The sequence below is a fragment of the Oncorhynchus keta genome, chromosome 8, assembly GCF_023373465.1.
Source record: "Oncorhynchus keta strain PuntledgeMale-10-30-2019 chromosome 8, Oket_V2, whole genome shotgun sequence".
NCBI lineage: Eukaryota > Metazoa > Chordata > Actinopteri > Salmoniformes > Salmonidae > Oncorhynchus > Oncorhynchus keta.
Genome location: NC_068428.1, coordinates 5,266,293 through 5,288,404, shown reverse-complemented (window position 1 = coordinate 5,288,404; position 22,112 = coordinate 5,266,293). Strand labels below are relative to the sequence as shown.

The 22,112-nt window shown below is 43.1% G+C and overlaps 1 protein-coding gene across 2 annotated transcripts in view; it reads left to right on the top strand.

Moving 5' to 3' along the window:
- LOC118386733 (protein sel-1 homolog 1-like) overlaps positions 1-22,112 on the top strand; it is a 67,087-nt gene that overhangs the window by 4,150 nt on the left and 40,825 nt on the right. For both annotated transcript variants that reach the window (XM_035774499.2, XM_035774498.2), the window contains exons 3-5: positions 1,415-1,619; positions 17,724-17,891; positions 18,395-18,500. In XM_035774499.2, the coding sequence (XP_035630392.1) occupies positions 1,415-1,619; positions 17,724-17,891; positions 18,395-18,500 (479 nt within the window). The remainder of the gene's footprint in view (positions 1-1,414; positions 1,620-17,723; positions 17,892-18,394; positions 18,501-22,112) is intronic.

The following is a 22,112-nucleotide window of genomic DNA, read 5'->3' as shown; positions in this document are numbered from 1 at the left end:
TGTGACCCTGGACAACACCCTATTGTTCTCTGCAAACATCAAAGCAGTGACTCACTCCTGCAGGTTCATGCTCTACAACATCCGTAGAGTACAACCTTGCCTCACACAGGAAGCGGCGCAGATCCTATTCCAGGCACTCGTCATATCCCGTCTGGATTACTGCAAGTCTCTGTTGGCTGGGCTTCCCGCTTGTTCCTTCAAATCCATTTAACTTATCCAGAACGTTGCAGCCCATCTGGTGTCAACCTTCCTAAATTCTCTCATGTCACCCCTCATGTTGCTCCTCCGTGCACTCCACTGGCTTCCAGTCAAAGCTCACATCATTACATCTGCGGTGCTTGCCTACTGAGCAGCAATGAGAACTGCTACCTTCAGGCTATGCGCAAACCCTACATCCCAATTAGCCAACTCTGGTCTCTTGGCGGTCCAACCCCTACGGGAGGTCAGCTCCCGCTCAGCCCAGTCATAGGGGTTAATCCTTTTGAATTCAATCTCTTTTTGACAGCATGCCTTTAGTTTTAAACTAAACTTGTTTTGCTCATAGAGGAAAAGGTCGGAATGATTTAACCTTTAACGTCTATCTAAACACGCAAACTTCATATTTGCGTATGTTGTAGCTTAGATCCTATTTTGTCATCAAAGTTTTTTGGGTTGAGACAACATGCTCTTGAATACAGGGTGGGTGTCATTTCAATCATAGCAACAGAATGGAACTATCCCTTTAGACCACTGCGGTCTATCAGGTACACCATTGAAATTGTAACTTCTAATTACTCCCACAAAGATGGCCAACGGTCCACCCACAGTTGAATGTCAGCTCATATTGTCATGTCTATTCAATTATCTATATTTTTATGATTTAAATAGGTTTTCTATGGAGGATTGACAGTATAATTTAAAACAACAGATATTCCCATTCGTCTAACATTCTCTATCTGGACCTCCAACCATCTTTATGGTACCATTTGGAAGTAGACATTTCAATTCTCTTCCCATTTTAGTACATTTATCAGTGAAAACATGGCATCCTGTATTCAAGGTCATGTCTCAACTGATGGTGGGCACAACACGAAAACCTCAGATGATGTAAGCTGCAACATCTGTGAATGTGAAAATAATTTGATTTGATGGTTAAAACGACGAAATTATTTGACAACCATGTTTATAATCTTTTAAATTATATCAATCTTAACCATTTATCGTTTCCAGTGATGAAGACATTGATGTCTCATGGTATGGTTGTTTAGCAAAGAACTGACCAAAGCAGATTTGTGTAGCGTTGGTGTTACACTCACCCACTAACCATCAAGCTAATGACAGTAGAATAAGTTATATTTCATCATGTAACATGACGTGACTTAGAATGCCTTTGTTTTCCCTCCACCATCTCATATTGGTTGTTTCCCCCCTCTAGTCTTACCATGACCCCAACTCTGAGGAGGAAGAGGACCCAGTAGGTTCCAGGATTGTAGCAGGAATGGTGACTTCCGCCAGGGAGGCCCCGCAGCGTGAGGGGGAGAGAAGACCTGATGGTGGGGTCCAGGAGGGTGGGCAAGAGGGGGAAGAGAAGGAGGACTTGCCCACCCAACCTCCTCCCATTGAGGAAAGGCCCAAAGAGAGTAAGGACAGCCAGGACAAACTCATTTTCACAATATCACTATCATCAAAATCAATAAATCATAGCATGTTTTGGGGCTCATTCAGTCGATTCAGCAAAAAAAACTAACTTCCTCACACTGTCAATTGCATTTATTTTCAGCAAACTTAACATGTGTAAATATTTGTATGAACATAGCAAGATTCAACAACTGAGACATAAACTGAACAAGTTCCACAGACATGTGACTAACAGAAATGGAATAATGTGTCCCTGAACAAAGGGGGGGGTGAAAAGTAACAGTCAGTATCTGGTGTGGCCAACAGCTGCATTAAGTACTGCAGTGCATCTCCCCCTAATGGACTGCACCAGATTTGCCAGTTCTTGCTGTGAGATGTTACCCCATTCTTCCACCAAGGCACCTGCAAGTTCCCGGACATTCCTGGGGGGAATGGCCCTAGCCCTCACCCTCTGATCCAACAGGTCCCAGACATGCTCAATGGGATTGAGATCTAGGCTCTTCACTGGCCATGGCAGAACACTGACATTCCTGTCTTGCAGGAAATCACCCACAGAACGAGCAGTATGGCTGGTGGCATTGTCATGCTGGAGGGTCATGTCAGGAGGAGCCAGCAGGAAGGGTACCACATGAGGGATGAGGATGTCTTCCCTGTAATGCACATTGTTGAGATTGCCTGCAATGACAACAAGCTCAGTCCAATGATGCTGTGACACACCGCCCCACAGACCATGATGGACCCTCCACCTCCAAATCAATCCCGCTCCAGAGTACAGGCCTCGGTGTAATGCTCATTCCTTTGACGATAAACGCGAATCCGACCATCACCCCTGGTGAGACAAAACCGCGACTCGTCAGTGAAGAGCACTTTTTGCCAGTCCTGTCTGGTCCAGCGATGGTGGGTTTGTGCTGTTTCTGTCCTGCAGGTGTGATGTTCGGATGTACCGATCCTGTGCAGGTGTTGTTACACGTGGTCTGGAACTGCGAGGACGATCAGCTGTCCGTCCTGTCTCCCGGTTGTGCTGTCTTCGGCATCTCACAGTACAGACATTGCAATTTATTGCACTGGCCACATCTGCAGTCCTCATGCCAACTTGCAGCATGCCTAAGGCATGTTCACGCAGAGGGACCCTGGGCGTCTTTCTTTTTGTGTTTTTCCAGAGTCAGTGGAAAGGCCTCTTTAGTGTCCTAAGTTTTTTAAACTGTGACCTTAATTGCCTACCGTCTGTAAGCTGTTAGTCTTATCGACCGTCCACAGGTGCATGTTCATTAATTGTTTATGGTTCATTGAACAAGCATGGGAAACATTGTTTAAACCCTTTACAATGAATGAAGATCTGTGAGGCTATTTGGATTTTTACGAATTATCTTTGAAAGACAGGTCCTGAAAAGGGGACATTTCTTATTTTTTTCCTGAGTGGTTGCATAATCTATTAAGAAATGAAAAGGGTTAGGTAGTCCACCCACTGTGCTCAGAATGACAGAAATCACATTTAGATTATGGTAAGGGTTCTTAAGTCATGTAATAAAGCAGCCAATCCAAACATTTGCCAAAATGCCATTCTAAAACAGCACACCTGATATCATTCCCATATGTGACAGGTATCTCTGTTAGAAACGTAGAGATCTAAAGATACAACAACTAGCATGGGTTGCTAATATTACTAGGCTTGTGCCTTTGGCTTCTGTACAACAAAAGAAAGTTGATATGAAAACCAATAAAACAAGAGAGAAATGGAACCCGCGTTGGGTCCAATAGGGAAGTAAATGGAAATACATTTGCCAAAATTATTCAGAAATAATTCAAATCATAAATTCTTCACCAGAGAGCATGACTTAGCCACACAGGAATGGAAAATCATTAGCTTCTTTAAAATAAATAGCTGTGGATTGTTTCAAATCACAAGCTCGTTTGGGAAGCCCACAGTTTGGTCAGCATGTGTGGCAATAGGCCTAGCTGATTATTGAGTTACTGCTCTGTGAAAAGCATCTAAAATATGTGTAAAGATAATGTTACTATAGTTTAAAATGTTGAAGGGAAGAGGTGAGTCGAAGATCTAGGCAAGTCTCTCCAGAATGGCTCAGCTGTCTCCCGCCAGTTCTTGCTCATTGTTTCATCGTGTGAATGGTTTGCCCTTTGAATTTGTTTCTTTAATCAATACCGTTAATCCCCATTTGGTTACATTAATTGCTGATAATGCAGTTATTAGTCATTTACCTTTGTCATTCTCGGAGTGGAAACATTATTTGCAGATTTCGCAACCTGCTACGCTTGTGAGAAACAAGTTTTGGATTATTTCATAACCATCATTTGAGATTTGTCCATTTTTTTCATTATTTTGTTTGAAGTGTTCCATGTGAGCAATGAGCATGTCTGGTTTCTCTGTCCTGATAACGTTGAGGGAGCGCACGCATCGAAGTACCTGTCCTGCTCTGCGAACTGTAGCAAAGTGTTTTTTTAAACATCCATTACAAATGCTAATATATTATAACTATAGTTCCTCGCAGTAAGCTATTTGAAAATAAAAAAAATCCTCGATAATCACCAAGTTTGAAAGAGCAAGGGAAGTTATCGGCCTACTGCTGCTTTGGACTATAGGCAATGAGTTCCATGTGCTCATTACTTTAGCCGCCAACGGTTCACGGTGTATTAATGTGTCCATATGGCAGAGGCTGGTGATCTCTCATTAGTTGACTTTTAACTTTTAGATTTTCAGCATTTTAATTCAGATTTTTATCATTAACTGCATGACAATGATTTTGAGAAACAAAAACGTTATTATTGAAATGAAACTGTTCCACGAAAATGCGCGTATGAAAATAGCAGAATGGTAGAAATGGTAGAATAAATGTACAGTGGGTCAAAAAAGTATTGTCAGCCACCAATTGTGCAAGTTCTCCCACTTAAAAAGATGAGAGGCCTGTAATTTTCATCATAGGTACACTTCAACTATGACAGGCAAAATGAGAGAATCTTTTCCAGAAAATCACATTGTAGGATTTTTAATGAATTTATTTGCAAATTATGGTGGAAAATAAGTATTTGGTCACCTACAAACAAGCAAGATTTCTGGCTCTCACAGACCTGTAACTTCTTCTTTAGAGAGGCCCGTCTGTCCTCCACTCGTATTAATGTATTAATGGCACCTGTTTGAACTTGTTATCAGTATAAAAGACACCTGTCCACAACCTCAAACAGTCACACTCCCAACTCCACTATGGCCAAGACCAAAGAGCTGTCAAAGGGCACCAGAAACAAAATTGTAGACCTGCACCAGGCTGGGAAGACTGAATCTGCAATAGTTAAGCAGCTTGGTTTGAAGAAGTCAACTGTGGGAGCAATTATTAGGAAATGGAAGACATACAAGACCACTGATAATCTCCCTCGATCTGGGGCTCCATGCAAGATCTCACCCCGTGGGGTCAAAATGATCACAAGAACGGTGAGCAAAAATCCCAGAACCACACAGGGGGGACCTAGTGAATGACCTGCAGAGAGCTGGGACTCATCCTGCAGTGCGAGATGTGTTCTCCTGCTTAAGCCAGTACATGTCCAGGCCCATCTGAAGTTTGCTAGAGAGCATTTGGATGATCCAGAAGAAGATTGGGAGAATGTCATATGGTCAGATGAAACCAAAATATAACTTTTTGGTAAAAACTCAACTCGTAAAAACAACTGAAGTTATTGAAAGATAATAACACAAGGAATAAATAAACAATGAGTAACGATAACTTGGTTACATACACAGGTACCAGTACTGAGTCGACGTGCAGGGGTACGAGGTAGAAGCTGTTCAGGGTCCTGCTGGTTCCAGACTTTCTGAATCGATACCTCTTGCCGTGCGGTAGCAGAGAGAATACCCACTCCACTCCATCGATGTGGATGGGGGCATGCTCGGCCCTCTATTTCCTGTAGTCCACAAGCAGCTCCTTTTTCTTGCTGACATTGAAGGAGAGGTTGTTGTCCTGGCACCACACTGCCATAGTCACTGACCACCTCCCTATAGGTTGTCTCATCGTCGTCGGTGATCAGGCCAAACATCAGTGTGTCGTCAGCAAACATATTGATGTTGTTGGAGTCGTGCGCGGCTATGAAGTTGTGGGTGAACAAAGTACAGGAGGGGACCCCCCTGTGTTGAGGGTCAGTGTGGCGGATGTGTTGTTACCTACCCTCACCATCTGATGGCAGCCCATCAGGAAGTGCAGGATCCAGTTGCAGAGGGAGGTTTTCAGTCCTAGGGTCCTGAGCTTAGTGATGAGCTTTGTGGGCACTATGGTGTTGAACGCTGAGCTGTAGTCAATGAACAGCATTCTCATGTAGGTGTTCCTCTTGTCCAGGTGGGAAAGGGCAGTGCAATAGAAATTGCGTCATCTGTTGGTGGTAGGCAAATTGTAATGTGTCTGGGATGGTGGTGTTGCAAGGCATTTCATGGCTACAGATGTGAGTGCTACAGGGCAATAGACAGGTTCTTGGGCACAGGGACTATTTTATTATTATTATTATTATTATTTATTTTATTTTTTTTAACCTTTATTTTACTAGGCAAGTCAGTTAAGAACAAATTCTTATTTTCAATGAAGGCCTAGGAACAGTGGGTTAACAGGTTTTGTACCTTGTCAGCTCGGGGATTTGAACTTGCAACCTTTCGGTTACTAGTCTAATGCTCTAACCACTAGGCTACACTGCCACCTCTATGGTGGTCTGCTTGAAATTTAATACAGTCTGGGTCAAGGTGAGGTTGAACATTTCAGTCAAGGCACTTACCAGCTGGTCAGCGCATGCTCAGAGTACATGTCCTGGTAATATGTCTGGCCTTGTGAATGCCTACCTGTTTTAAGGTCTTACTCACATTGACTATGGAGGTGCTGTCATGCATGGTTCAGTGTTGCTTGCCTCAAAGCGACCATAGGAATCTAGCTAATCTGGTAGGCTTTCGTCATTGGGCAGCTCGCGGCTGGGTTTCCCTTTGTAATCCATTATAGTTTGCAAGCTCTGCCACATCTAACAAGTGTCAGACCCGGCGTAGTAGGATTCAATCTTAGTTTGTGGCTGGCGACCTAATTTCAATACGGCCCGCGGAATCATGCTCCGATCACATCAAGAATTTGCGATAGTAAAGTTTTGAAAACGTATTTGTTATTCAAATTAAAAGCCCAAAGAATACTCGCCATTGTGTAATGATTTAACTCCTACCGCTTGTGACATTTATTTTGAAGGCACTTATAAATAACTGCACGAGAACAGACCGTGACTGACAGGCTGAGACACACGTCACAGTTACAAAAACTAGCTAGCTAGAAATTGTGCAAAAATTAATTTTTCAAAGAAAAGTAAAGTAGACAATGAATGTAGGGTGTTCCAGCAAGAGTGGACATCGAAATATGTCTTTATTGAGGTATCAGGGAAAGCTGTGTGCAAACAGAGCATCGCTGTCTTGAAAGAGTACAACTTGTCCCGACACTTCCAGGCAAATCATGCAGAGACATATAGGAATATGTCTTCTGAGCAGAGGGCAAGTGCATCGAAAGTGTTGCTTTCTCAGTTGCAAAAGCAGCAAGGACTTTTCACAAAACTGCTTTCAGCAAACAACGGAATTGCGAAAGCTAGCTATGTACTGTCCCACAATATTGCTAAACATAGCAAGCCATTCGCTGAGGGCGAAGTCATTAAATAATATTTCATTGACTGCAGCAATACTTTGCCCCGACAAGAAAGAGTTGTTTGAAAATGGTTCCTTGTCAAGATGAACAGTGGCACGGCGTGTTGAGGATATGGCAGAGAATATGAACAGCAGTTGAAAGACAAGGTAAAGGAGTCATAACCCCAGACTTTGAAATTACAGAGGAGCTTGCTTCTGTGCAGTCAATGAAGAGCACAACCACAGGGAAATATTTATTGGAGGAGGTTAGTAAGTGTGAGGTGAGTTTTGAAAAGTTATCCAGTGTGACCACTGATCGGTGCCCAAACTTGACGGAAAAAAATGTTAGCCTTTTTAAAAGGATACGAGATCAAGTAGCTAAGCTGAACCCACATCAGAATTATTTTCCTGCATTGCATTATTCATCAGGAGGTGCTCTGTAAATGAGCCATGTTCAGGATACTGAAGTTCACTAAAGTGATAAACTTAAGAGCATAAGAGCAGAATCTTAAAACCACAGGCAGTTTTTCTCACTGTTGGAAGAGACAGAGTCGGGTCATGCAGATCTCCCCTATCACACAAACGTGAGATGGCTGAGTTTGGGGAAGGTTCTTTAAAGGGCGTGGGACCTGAAGTCGGAGATTGCTGAGTTTTTATGAAATGAAAGGAAAATATGTGGATTTCCCTCAACTGCAAGATAAAGAATGGTTGGCTGATTTTGCCTTCACCATGGACATCATAGCCTTCATTAATTAACTGAATTCCAAACTACAAGGGAAGGGCCTTTTTGCACATCAGATGTACAGCCTTGTTAAAGCCTTCAAGGGAAAATGACTCCTCCTGACCTTCCAAGTAGAAGCCAACAATCTCACCCACCTTCCGGCACTACTGGCCTGTTCCCTATCAGATGACCAGCGGGAGAAGTATACATCTCTGCTGCGTGCTTTGAACCTTGAGTTTTCTTGTCGTATTTCAGTATTTCAATGCGTTGAAATGCTGATGGTTTCCTCTCCTTTCACCTTCAATGTGGATAATGCTCCCACTGACCTACAAATTGAGCTTATTGATCTTCAGTCTGATGCAGTGATTGGAGAACTATTCAAAACAATGTCACTGACAAGGTTCTATGTATCTCTCGATGAACAAAACTTTCCAAAGATTAGGAGTCATGCTCAGAAGATGTTTGTACTGTTTGGGTCAACCTATTTATGTGAACAGACATTTTCAGTGATGAAATATAACAAGTCAAGGCACAGATAATCTCTTACTGACTCACCTCTCAGCAATCCTGCGCTTAGTGACGTCAAACTATACCTGGCTTTAATGCGCAAGTCTATGCCCATCAGAGAATTCCCTGTTGAATGTTGAGCTCTTTGTGTTTTTGTGAAACCTGTACTTTTCCCTCCGTGTAGTTCATTGCATGTTTAATAATGACCATACCTACCAAAAAGAGAACATGGATGTGGTTTATTTCTGTGTATGTTAAAAAAGTAAAATAAGTAGTATATCTGGACGTGATTTTCAGTAGATGTATCTGTCAACATAGTCATACACACCTATAATACACTGCTCAAAAAAGTAAAGGGAACACTAAAATAACACATCCTAGATCTGAAGGAATGAAATATTCTTATTAAATACTTTTTTCTTTACATAGTTGAATGTGCTGACAACAAAATCACACAAATTATCAATGGAAATCAAATTTATCAACCCACGGAGGTCTGGATTTGGAGTCGCACTCAAAATTAAAGTGGCAAACCACACTACAGGCTGATCCAACTTTGATGTAATGTCCTTAAAACAAGTCAAAATTAGGCTCAGTAGTGTGTGTGGCCTCCACGTGCCTGTATGACCTCCCTACAACGCCTGGGCATGCTTCTGATGAGGTGGCGGATGGTCTCCTGAGGGATCTCCTCCCAGACCTGGACTAAAGCATCCGCCAACTCCTGGACAGTCTGTGGTGCAACGTAGTGTTGGTGGATGGAGCGAGACATGATGTCCGAGATGTGCTCAATTGGATTCAGGTCTGGGGAACGGGCGGGCCAGTCCATAGCATCAATGCCTTCCTCTTGCAGGAACTGCTGACACACTCCAGCCACATGAGGTCTAGCATTGTCTTGCATTAGGAGGAACCCAGGGCCAACCGCACCAGCATATGGTCTCACAAGGGGTCTGAGGATCTCATCTCGGTACCTAATGGCAGTCAGGCTACCTCTGGCGAGCACATGGAGGGCTGTGCGTCCCACCTAGAGAAATGCCACCCCACACCATGACTGACCCACCGCCAAACCGGTCATGCTGGAGGATGTTGCAGGCAGCAGAACGTTCTCCACGGCGTCTCCAGACTGTCACGTCTGTCACATGTGCTCAGTGTGAACCTGCTTTCATCTGTGAAGAGCACAGGGTGCCAGTGGTGAATTTGACAATCTTGGTGTTCTCTGGCAAATGCCAAACATCCTGCACGGTGTTGGGCTGTAAGCACAACCCCCACCCGTGGACGTCGGGCCCTCATACCACCCTCATGGAGTCTGTTTCTTACCGTTTGAGCAGACACATGCACATTTGTGGCCTGCTGGAGGTCATTTTGCAGGGCTCTGGCAGTGTTCCTCCTGCTCCTCCTTGCACAAAGGCGGAGGTAGCGGTCCTGCTGCTGGGTTGTTGCCCTCCTACGGCCTCCATGTCTCCTGGTAGCGCCTCCGTGCTTTGGACACTACGCTGACAGACACAGCAAACCTTCTTGCCACAGCTCGCATTGATGTGCCATCCTGGATGAGCTGCACTTCCTGAGCCACTTGTGTAGGTTGTAGACTCCGTCTCATGCTACCACTAGAGTGTAAGCACTGCCAGCATTCAAAAGTGACTAAAACATCAGCCAGGAAGCATAGGAACTGAGAAGTGGTCTGTGGTTATCACCTGCAGAACCACTCCTTTATTGGGGGTGTCTTGCTAATTGCCTATAATTTCCACCTGTTGTCTATTCCATTTGCACAACAGCATGTGCAATTTATTGTCAATCAGTGTTGCTTCCTAAGTGGACAGTTTGATTTTGAAGAAGTGTGATTGACTTGGAGTTACATTGTGTTGTCTAAGTGTTCCCTTTATTTTTTTGAGAAGTGTATGATTCTGGCTCACGATGGCAAAATAAATTCTAATATGGCCCTCCATGGAAAATATTTGCCCAGGCCTGCTCTAACCACTGACATCAATGCGAATGCAATCTAAAATCACATCGAACACTTATCAACAAAAAAGTATTATCAAAACAGTATATTGCTTTTAAAACACACCTCACTGTGCTGATCAATTTGAAGAAAAGTTCAACGGGTTGAAACTGAGTGGAAAACATGGTTGTTGTTTCAAAGCCTAACAACGAAATGGACAGCGCCTTCTAAAGTGAGGATTATTTCAAAACCCGTATTATATAAAAATTTGTCCTCGGGGTTTCGCCTGCTAAATAAGCTCTGTTATATTCACAGACATGATTCAAAGAGTTCTAGAAACTTCAGAGTGTTTTCTATCCAAATCTACTAATAATATGCATATCTTAGCTTCTGGGCCTGAGTAGCAGGCAGTTTACTTTGGACATGCTTTTCATCTGGACGTGAAAATACTGCCACCTATCCCAAAGAAGTTTTAAGTGCCTTTGAACGGAGTATGGTAGGTGCCAGGCGCACCAGTTTGAGTGTGTCAAGGAACCTACCAGGTACAACCTTAAATCCGTAACCATGGGCACCCTCTTAGATATCATCCTGACCAACTTGCCCTCTAAATACACCTCTGCTTTCTTCAACCAGGATCTCAGCGATCACTGCCGCATTGCCTGCGTGCATAATGGGTCAAACGCTCCCTAAAACACTTCTGCGAGCAGGCCTTTCTGATGGACCTGGATCGAGTATCCCGGAAGGATGTTGACCTTATCCCGTCAGTAGAGGATCTCTGGTTACTCTACAAACGTGCTTTCCTCTCCATCTTAAATAAGTATGTCCATTCAAAAAATGTTGAAAGACATTGACTGCCCTTGACCAGCAAAAAAACATCCTGTGGCGTTCTGCATTGAATAGCCCCTGCGATATGCAACTTTTCAGGGATGTCGGGAACCAATATACACAGTCAGTTAGGAAAGCTAAGGCTAGCTTTTTCAAACAGACATTTTCACCCTATAGCACTAATTCCAAAAAGTGTTGGGACACTAAAGTTCATGGAGAATAAGAGCACCTCCTCCCAGCTGTCCACTGCACTGACACTGTCACCACCGATAAACTTATAAACCTATATCCATCCTGCCCTGCCTTTCTAAAATCTTTGAAAGCCAAGTTAATAAACAGATCACCGACCATTTCGAATCCCACCGTACCTTCTCCCCTATGCTATCTGGTTTCTGAGCTGGTCATGGAATATCATAACCCCCATCGATAAAAGACAGTGCTGTGCAGTCGTCTTCATCGACCTGGCCAATGCTTTCGACTATGTCAGTCACTGCATTCTTATCGGCAGACTCAATAGCCTTGGTTTCTCAAATGACTTCCTCGCCTGGTTCACCAACTACTTCTCAGAGTTCAGTGTGTAAAATCGGAGGGCCTGTTGTCCGGACCTCTGGCAGTCTCTATGGGGGTGCCACAGGGTTCAATTCTCGGGCCGACTCTTTTCTCTGTATATATCAATGATGTCACTCTTGCTGCTGGTGATTCTCTAATACACCTATACGCAGACGACACCATTCTGTGTACATCTGGCCCTTCTTTGGACCCTGTGCTAACAAACCTCCAAACAAGCTTCAATGCCATACAACTCTCCTTCTGTGGCCTCCAACTGCTCTTAAATGCTAGTAAAGCTAAATGCATGCTCTTCAACCGATTGCTGCCCGCACCCTCCCGCCCAACTAGCATCACTACTCTAGACGGTTCTGACTTAGAATACGTGGACAACTACAAATACCTAGGTGTCTGGTTAAGACTGTAAACTCTCCTTCCAGACTCACATTAAGCATCTCCAATCCAAAATTAAATTTAGAATTGGTTTCCTATTTTGCAACAAAGCCTCCTTCACTCATGCTGCCAAACATACTTGTAAAACTGACTATCCTACCGATCCTTGAGTTCGGCGAAGTCATTTACAAAATAACCCCCAACCCTCTACTCAGCAAACTGGATGTAGTCTATCACAGTGCCATCCGTTTTGTCACCAAAGCCCCATATACTACCCACCACTGCGACGGGTATGCTCTCGTTGGCTGGCCCTCACTACATATTCGTCACCCAACCCACTGGCTCCAGGTCATCTATAAGTCTTTGCTAGGTAAAGCCCCGCCTTATCTCAGCTCACTGGTCACCTTATCAACACCTACCCGTAGCACACGCTCCAGCAAGTATATTTCACTGGTCATCCCCAAAGCCAACACCCCCTTTGGTCGCCTTTCCTTCCAGTTCTCTACTGCCAATGACTGGAATTAATTGCAAAAATCACTGACGCTGGAGACATATCTCCCTCTCTAACTTTAAGCATCAGCTGTTAGAGCAGCTTTACCGATGGCTGTATACAGCTACAGTAAATCTGTAAATAGCACACCCAACTACCTCACCCCCATCATATTACTTAACCTCTTGCTTTTTTTTCACTCCAGTATCTCTACTTTCACATCATCATCTGCACATCTATCACTCCAGCGTTAATGCTAAATTGTAATTATTTCGCCTATATGGCCTACTTATTGCCTTACCTCCATACATTTGCACACACTGTAGATAGATTAGTCTATTTTTAGTTATTGACTGTAACTCTGTTGTTTTTGTCGCACTGCTTTGCTTTATCTTGGCCAGGTCGCAGTTGAAAATGAGAACTTGTCCTCAACTGGCCTACCTGGTTAAATAAAGGTGAAATAAAACAAATAAAAATGAGACGGAAGTATCGCTGATGGAGATCGGGGTGCCTTTTGAGGATCCGGTGACGAGTGGCTCATCTGCCTTTGCCATCAGTGCTATTGGCCAATGTACAATCGCTGGATAATAAAGTGTACAAACTACAAGCATGTATATCCTACCAACAGGACATTAAAAACTGTAATATCTTATGTTTCACCGAATCGTGGCTGAACGACGACATGAATAACATACAGCTGAAAGGTTATACACTGACAAGGGGTGGCGGTGTATGTATATTGGTAAACAACAGCTGGTGCATGACATTAAGGAAGGCGAGCAAAAAGATTTTGCTCGCCTGAGGTGGAGTATCTCATTATAAGCTGTTGAACACACTATTTACCCAGAGAGTTTTCATCTATATTCTTCGTAGCTGTCTATTAACCACCACAGACCGATGCTGGCACTAAGACCATACTCAATGAGCTGTATATGTCCGTAAGCAAATAGGAAAATGCTCATCCAGAGGCGGCGCTCCTAGTGGCTAGGGACTTTAATGCAGGGAAACTTCAATTTGTTTTACCTCATTTCTACCAGTATGTTAAATGTGCAACCAGGGGGAAATAAACTCAAGACCAATTTTACTCCACACACAGAGACACATACAAAGCTCTCCCTCGCCCTCCATTTGGCAAATCTGACCATAATTATATCCTGATTCCTGCTTAAAAGCAAAAATTAAAGCAGGAAGCACCAGTGACTTGGTCAATATTAAAGTGATCAGATGAAGCAGATGCTAAGCTACAGGACTGTTTTGCTAGCACTGACTGGAATATGTTCCGGGACTCTTCCAATTTAATTGAGGAGTATACCACATCAGTCACTGGCTTTATCAATAAGTGCACCGATGATGTCATCCCCACAGTGACTGTATGTATGTACAGGCAACATCCGCACCAAGGTTAAGGGTAGAGCTACCGCTTTCAATTAGCGGGACTCTAACCTGGAAGCTTATAAGAAATCCTGGTATGCCCTCCGACGAACCATCAAACAGGCAAAGCGTCAAAACAGGACTAAGATTGAATTGTACTACACTGGCTCTGATGCTCGTCGGATGTGGCAGGGCTTGCAAACTATTACAGACTGCAAAGGGAAACACAGACGAGAGCTACCAGATTAGCTAAATTACTTCTATGCTCACTTCGAGGCAAGTAACACTGAAACATACATGAGAGCATGAGCTGTTCCGGGCGACTGTGAGATCACGCTCTCCGCAGCCAATGTGAGACCTTTTAAACAGGTCAACATTCACAAGGACGCAGGACCGGATGGATTACCAGGACGTGTGCTCCGGGCATACACTGACCAACTGGCAATTGTCTTCACCGACATTTTCAACCTCTCCCTGTCTTGAGTCTGTAATACCAACATGTTTCAAGCAGACCACCATAGTCCCTGTGGCCAAGAACACTAAGGTAACCTTCCTAAATGACCATCAACCCGTAGCACTCACGTCTGTATCCATGAAGTGCTTTGAAAGGCTGGTCATGGCTAACATCAACACCATTTTCCCAGAAAACCTTGACCCACTCAAATTTGCATACCGCCTCAACAGATCCACAGGTGATGCAATCTCTATTGCACTCCACACTGACCTTTCACTCCTAGACAAAAGGAACACCTATGTGAGAATGCTTTTCATTGACTACAGCTCAGCATTCAACAACCTTGGTGCTCTCAAAGCTCATCACTAAGCTAAGGACCCTGGGACTTAACACCTCCTCTGCAACTGGATCCTGGACTTGAATCAAATCAAAGTTTATTTGTCACATGCGCTGAATACAAAAGGTGTTGACCTTATAGTGAAATGCTTACTTACAAGCCCTTAATCAAGAATGCAGTTTTAAGAATAATATGTGTTAAGGTATTTACAAAAATAAACCCAAGTAAAAAATAAAAAATAAAAAAATATATATTAAGGAGTATCAATGAAATAACAGTAGCGAGGCTTTATACAGGGACTACCAGTACAGAGTCAATGTGGGGAGGCACAGGTTAGTTGAGGTAATATGTACATGTCGAGGTAAAGTGACTATGCATGGAAATATGGGGGTGGGACAATGCAAATAGTCCGGGTAGCCATTTGATTAGCTGTTCAGGAGTCTTATGGCTTTGGTGTAGAAGCTGTTAAGAAGCCTTTTGGACCTAGACTTGGCGCTCCGGTACCGCTTGCTGTGCAGTAGCAGAGAGAACAGTCTATGACTAAGGTGGCTGGATGCTTTGGCAATTTTAGGGCCTTCCTCTGACACTGCCTGGTATAGAGGTCCTGGATGGCAGGAAGCCTGGCCCCAGTGATATACTGAGCTGTATGCAGTACCCTCTGAACTGCAACACTGCTGGGTTTTTCACGCTCAACAGTTTCCCGTGTGTATGAAGAATGGTCCACCACCCAAAGGACATCCAGCCAACTTGACACAACTGTGGGAGGCATTGGATACAATATTAGGAAGGTGTATCTAATCTTTTCTACACTGTGTTTAATATATAGATGGCAGTTCGCATTCAAGTCAAGACTGGCAGCCATTGCTAATGTACCCATGAGTTTAACAGTCAAAAAACCCTTCTATGGCCACAATGCTACAAGATGTTCCACAGATAGAAGGAACGATAGGAGTGGGAAAAGTGTGCTTGTGCATTGATAAGCGCACCAAAGATGGTATGCTTTTATTTTGATTTCGGCACAAATTAAAAAGTGGCACTGACTTGCCCTTGGATTGATGTTTCAGCATTGTCTCAATAATAGTTTGGCGTTTGACTAGCAATGTACGACATGCGCACGCAGTTACAAGCCTGTTAGTTAGCGAGCAGGCGGACGAGCAATATCCACCGTCGTAGAACGGATGAAGCCTGAGCTGGAATGTGAAGCTAACTTAAGTTGGCTATCTTTATGAAAGCCTGAGTAGATCTTGCTCTGTAGTATAGCAACAGTGTGATGTATTTTTGAACTCAAGCTCAGTGTAAAAGTTGGCCTTCATTGGAAATGAAAACACATTTAACTAGGACAAAACACACATCACGACAAGAGAGACAACGCTACATAAAGAGAGACCTAAGACAACAACATCATTAAGTTTGCCGATGACACAACAGTGGTATGCCTGATCAGTGATGAGACAGCCTATAGGGAGGTCGTCAGAGACCTGACAACAACCTCTCCCTCAATGTGATCAAGACCAAGAGGAAGGCCTCAAATGGCTCCCTAGACTAATCAAATGCCCCCCTCTCTTTTACGCTGCTGCGACTCTGTTATTATCTATGCATTGTCACTTTAAAAGCTACCTGCATGTACATATTACCTCAATCACCTCGACTAGCCGGTGCCCCTGCACATTGACTCTGTTCCTAGTACAACCTGTATGCTTCGCTATTGTTATTTTATTGCAGATCTTTAATTATTTCTTAAATTTGTTTTGTGTATTTTTCTTAACTGCATTGTTGGGGGCTTTTAAGTACGCATTTCAATGTAAGCATTTCCTGCTGTATTCGGCACATGTGACATAACTTTTGATTTAATTTGAACACAACGTGACAGCGGCACAACATGGTAGCAGGACAAAAACAGGCACAGACAACAGCACGACGGGCAAGAAGGTAGAGACAACAATTCATCCCGTAAAGCAGCAACAACTGTCAGTAATAATGTCCATGATTGAGTCTTTGAATGAAAAGATTGAGATAAAACTGTCCAGTTTGAGTGTTTGTTGCATTTAGTTCCAGTCGCGAGCTGCGGCGAACTGAAAAGACGGGTGACCCAAGGATGTTTGTGCTTTAGGGATCTTTTGGTGCGGCAGGTAGGCTAGTAGTTAGAGCGTTGGGCCAGTAACCGAAAGGTTGCTAGATCGAATCCCAGAGCTGACAAGGTAAAAATCTGTCATTCTGCCCCTGAACACTAAGAAAGCTTTGTTGTAAAGCGTTTATCACAAAATCCGGGGAGGGGCCAGCTGAGTATGAGACTGTATCATCTGCATATAAATGGATAAGAGAGCTTCCTACTGTCTGAGCTATGTTGTTAATGTAAATTGAGAAGAGCGTGAGGCCTAGGATTGAGCCTTGGGGTACTTCCTTGGTGACAGGCAGTGGCTGTCTGTAAATCAGTGGCTGAGACAGCAGATGTTCTGACTTTATACACTGCACTATTTGAGAGAGGTAGTTGGCAAACCAGGGCAAAGACCCCTCAGAGACACCAATACTCCTTAGCCGGTCCACAAGAATGGAATGGTCTACCGAATCAAAACCTTTGGTCAAGTCAGTAAAAATAGCAATAAGTCTTGCACCAGTGTTTTCTCTGAAAGTAGCACTGATACTCTGGTGAAGGGTATATATCATTTGGCCACTGTTCTTTTGAGTTTTTTTCATCGTTCAGTGGAATTTAACAAGAATGGTTATAGCTTTTAACTTAGATGATTCGTATTTGATCTTACTTTTATGTACTTTTGTTCATGTTTGACACACACACACACACACGGTTATCATCATCCATCTGCTTTCTGTCTGTGTTTTTGCTTGAACATATTAACTCCCCTCCCATTTGTGATTTTTGGTTGATGCAGTTCCTGTAGTGAATGGGGGCACAGCCAATAGGGAGCCCTGTCTGTTCCCCTTTCTCTTCCTGGGGAAGGAGTACTCGGACTGTACCACTGATGGACGGGGGGACGAACGCCTGTGGTGCGCCACAACCTACGACTACGACAGGGACAAGAGATGGGGTTTCTGTGAGAGTAAGTCGGCATGGGCATTTCAAACCTTGAGGAAACTCAAAAGTGAGTTACTGTTATATTCTAATATTATTCAGTGAGTGAATATATTGGTTTAATTTGTGAGCTATTGCAAAACTTGTAAGCTCAGTGAGGAACAAATTTGGAATTGGCCTCGACTGACCAATCATTTGAGTGAACCTTAGCTGACAGCAATTTTTCTGTCTCTTTTCGTTCCCTCCCTCTTACAGCATGCATATGTCAAAACAAGACACATTTTTTGTCCCTCTCCCATAGAGATAAAACTGTCCAGTTTGAGTGTTTGTTGCATTTAGTTCCAGTCGCTAGCTGCGGCGAACTGAAAAGACGAGCGACCCAAGGATGTGTGTGCTTTAGGGACCTTTTGGGGCGGCAGGTAGACTAGTAGTTAGAGCGTTGGAGAGGGACACACCCCATAGAGAGGGACACACCCACCACTTACGAGGCTGACACAAATTGTGAATAAATCAAATTGTGTTGTATTGTAGCGGAGGAGCAGGCTGAGCAGAGACATGTAGCGGAGGAGGCCGAAAAGGAGTACCAGACTGCCCTCCGCATGATCAACGGAACCAACCGGAAGAGCCAGAAGAAAGAGTGAGCTCCCTTGTCTCACCTACACACTAATCTCTCACATTCTCCTTTACTGTTCATAAGTGTGCCTGCTGAAAGCAAGAAAATTCTAGACATTAATATTGACTCTTTACAATAACTTCATGAAAACTTATAAAAATTGACAGGATCCTGCAACCATGGAGAGATAAATACCTGTCTATTTATGGAAAAATGGCCTTGATTAACTCCTTAGTCATATCTCAGTTTAGTCACTTAGTTATGGCGCTGCCTACTCCTGATGATTCGTTTTTCAAATCATATGAGAAAAAACATTTAGCTTTATCTGGGCCTCTATACCCAACAAAATAAAACGAGCCTATCTATATAATGAATAGGAATTGGGTTGAGCCTATTAAATATAAAAGCACTAAGCCTCATCCTAAAAACTTCACTTAATCAAAAGTTTTACTTGAACCCTAAATGGTTCTCAAGTAGATTACTAAGAAAAGCTCATCCATTGTTTAAAAATGGCCTTTTTGACTTTGTGCAGATTGCCATGTCTCATTTTCGATTAATAAAAAAATGATACTTTGAAAAAAGTATCTCTCTTTTTCAAAACAAGCTTTGCTGAAGATGTTAGACATCATTGTGAAGGTGGCAGTGGCAAGATGGCGGACGGAATACAGGGTGGTGCGGCAGGTGCCGGATCAACTCAGAATACCTTAAAAACGCAATTAAGGGAATGAACTGGAATGATCTATTTTCCTATACAGACGTGGAAGCTGATAGTCAGGTTTTTATATCCACAATCCAGACTACAATAAATGGTTTCCTAAAGAAAATCAAATTCAAACCTGGCGAAAAGAGCACTCTTCCTTGGCTAAATGGAGAAATCTGGAAATTGATTATGCTTTAAAAATAGCCCTAAGATCCAAATTAGAGCATGACAGACGTAGGTTTACTATGTTGAGAAATAAGGTGATGAAATCAGGCAGGCCAAGGCAAACTTTTTTATTTACATAATTGGTGAGGGAAAGGGAAATTCTAAACTGATCTGGGAGAATCTAAGAAAGTTAACAGGGAAAGACCATAGTAACACTGCAAAAAGACTAGAAATCATGGTGAATAACAATCTAACACAGGATGCAGTCGAAATAGCAATAGCCTTCAATTCCTACTTTATTGACTCTGTCAGGGTACTGACACAGAACCCCTCCACTGGTTACTTGGGCTCAGTGCTCGTAAATGATGCTCAACCTGTCTTCATCATAAGGGAGGTTTCTGAGTCAGGTGAACAAGGTAATTAGCTCACTAAAGAACTCTAAAGCCAAAGATGTGTTTGGGCTGAACTCTACCTTTCTTAAAAACTACAAAGAGTCACTCATTGGCCCCATTACTAAGGTCACCAACACATCTATTGGTCTCGGGGTGTTTCCAAGGGTATGGAAGTCGGCCATAATAATGGCCATCTTTAAATCAGGCGACCCTGCTGACGTGAGTAACTACAGGCCCATTAGTATACTACCTGTGGTGTCAAAGGTTGTTGAAAAGTGTGTAGCAGAACAACTGATTGCCCACCTCAACAACAGCCCCTTCACATTACACTCCATGGAGTTTGGCTTCAGAGCGAAACACTCCACAGAAACGGCCAACTGCTTTCTTCTGGAAAATGTGAAGTCCAAGATGGACAAAGGGTGCGTTGTTGGGGCTGTGTTTCTGGACCTAAGGAAGGTTTTTGATACTGTTAACCATGAGATTCTCATCACAAAATTGTCCAAGTTCAACTTTTCCCCTGATGCCTTTAGATGGATGAAATCATACCTTGAAGGCAGAACTCAGTATGTCAGAGTGAGCAATGAGCTGTCGCCCACTCTTAGCTATGATGTGGGCGTGCCCCAAGGGTCAATACTGGGGCCCCTCCTGTTCAGCCTGTACATTAATGATCTGCCTTCTGTCTGTACTGGGTTTGAAGTTCAAATGTATGCAGATGATACAGTGATATATGTGCATGGAAAGAGCAAACAACAAGCTGCACAAGAACTCACTGAACTAACTTACTGTAATGGTCAGGTTACAAAGTGGCTCAGTGACTCATGTTTGCATCTGAATGTGAAAAAAACTGTTTGCATGTTCTTCACAAAGAGGGCAACAGATGCTACTGAGCCAGATGTCTATGTGTCAGGGGAGAAGCTCCAGGTGGTATCTGATTTTAAGTACCTTGGCATCATACTTGATTCCAACCTCTCTTTTAAAAAGCATGTGAAAAAGGTAATTCAAATAACCAAATTCAACCTAGCTAATTTCCGATTTATACGAAATTGTTTGACTACAGGGGTAGCAAAACTGTACTTCAAATCTATGATACTCCCCCACTTAACATATTGCTTGACTAGTTGGGCCCAAGCTTGATGTACAACATTAAGACCTATTCAGTCTGTCTACAAACAGGCTCTCAAAATGCTTGATAGGAAGCCCAATAGCCATCATCACTGTTACATCCTCAGAAAGCATGAGCTCCTGTGTTGGGAAAATCTTGTGCAATACACCGATGCATGTCTTGTATTCATGATCCTAAATGGCCTGGCTCCCCCCCACTCAGTATTTTTGTTAAACAGAAAACCCAAAAATATGGCAGCAGATCCACAAGGTCTGCCATGAGAGGTGACTGTATAGTTAGTTCCCTTAAGGAAAAGCACCTTTAGTAAATCCGTTTTCTCTGTGAGAGCTTCCCATGTCTGGAATACACTGCCTTCAGACACACATAACTGCACCACATATCACACTTTCACAAAAACACGAAGACATGGCTAAAGGTCAATCAGATTTGTGAACATAATCCCTAGCTGTGTGTTGCCGCTTTCCATGTCTGTTGTCTGTAACTTGTGAGGTGTGGAAACACTTTGTTGCTTTTATGAATTTTGTCTTGTTGCTTTTTGTTCTATGTTGCTCTGTCTGTATGCTATGTCTTTGCTTGTCCTATGTTGCTCTGTCTATATGCTATGTCTTGCTTGTCCTATGTTGCTCTGTCTGTATGCTACGTCTTTCCTTGTCCTATGTTGCTCTGTCTGTATGCTATGTCTTGCTTGTCCTATGTTGCTCTGTCTGTATGCTACGTCTTTGCTTGTCCTATGTTGCTCTGTCTGTATGCTATGTCTTGCTTGTCCTATGTTGCTATTGTCTATATTGTAATTGTTTTTAATAACCTGTCCAGGGACTGCGGTTGAAATTTAGCCAGCTGACTAAAACCGGCACTTTTACTGAAACATTGATTAATGCGCACTGTCCCTGTAAAAATAAAATAAACTCAAACTCAAACTCAGAGCTGTCTACAATTTCAATTTCATTCCCCTGAAAAGATAGAACAAATATTACAACAAATATTATGGCTGAACTCAAATGTGCTGGTTGATAAAATACTTTTTATTTATGGGAAAGATGTTTGAAAAGGGTGTTTTGTTCTTAAATTATATTGTAAATTGTAATGGTAGAGTTATGTCCTTCATGGAGTTATCAGAATTGTACGGGAAGGTCTGCTCAATCCAAGAGTACAACCAATTGATTACAGCATTGACCCAAAAATGGAGGAGGCGGGAGGCAGTGGGAGGAGGTAGGGAACTGGTCTGTCTGCCCAATATAAAGGATCAAAACTGGCGG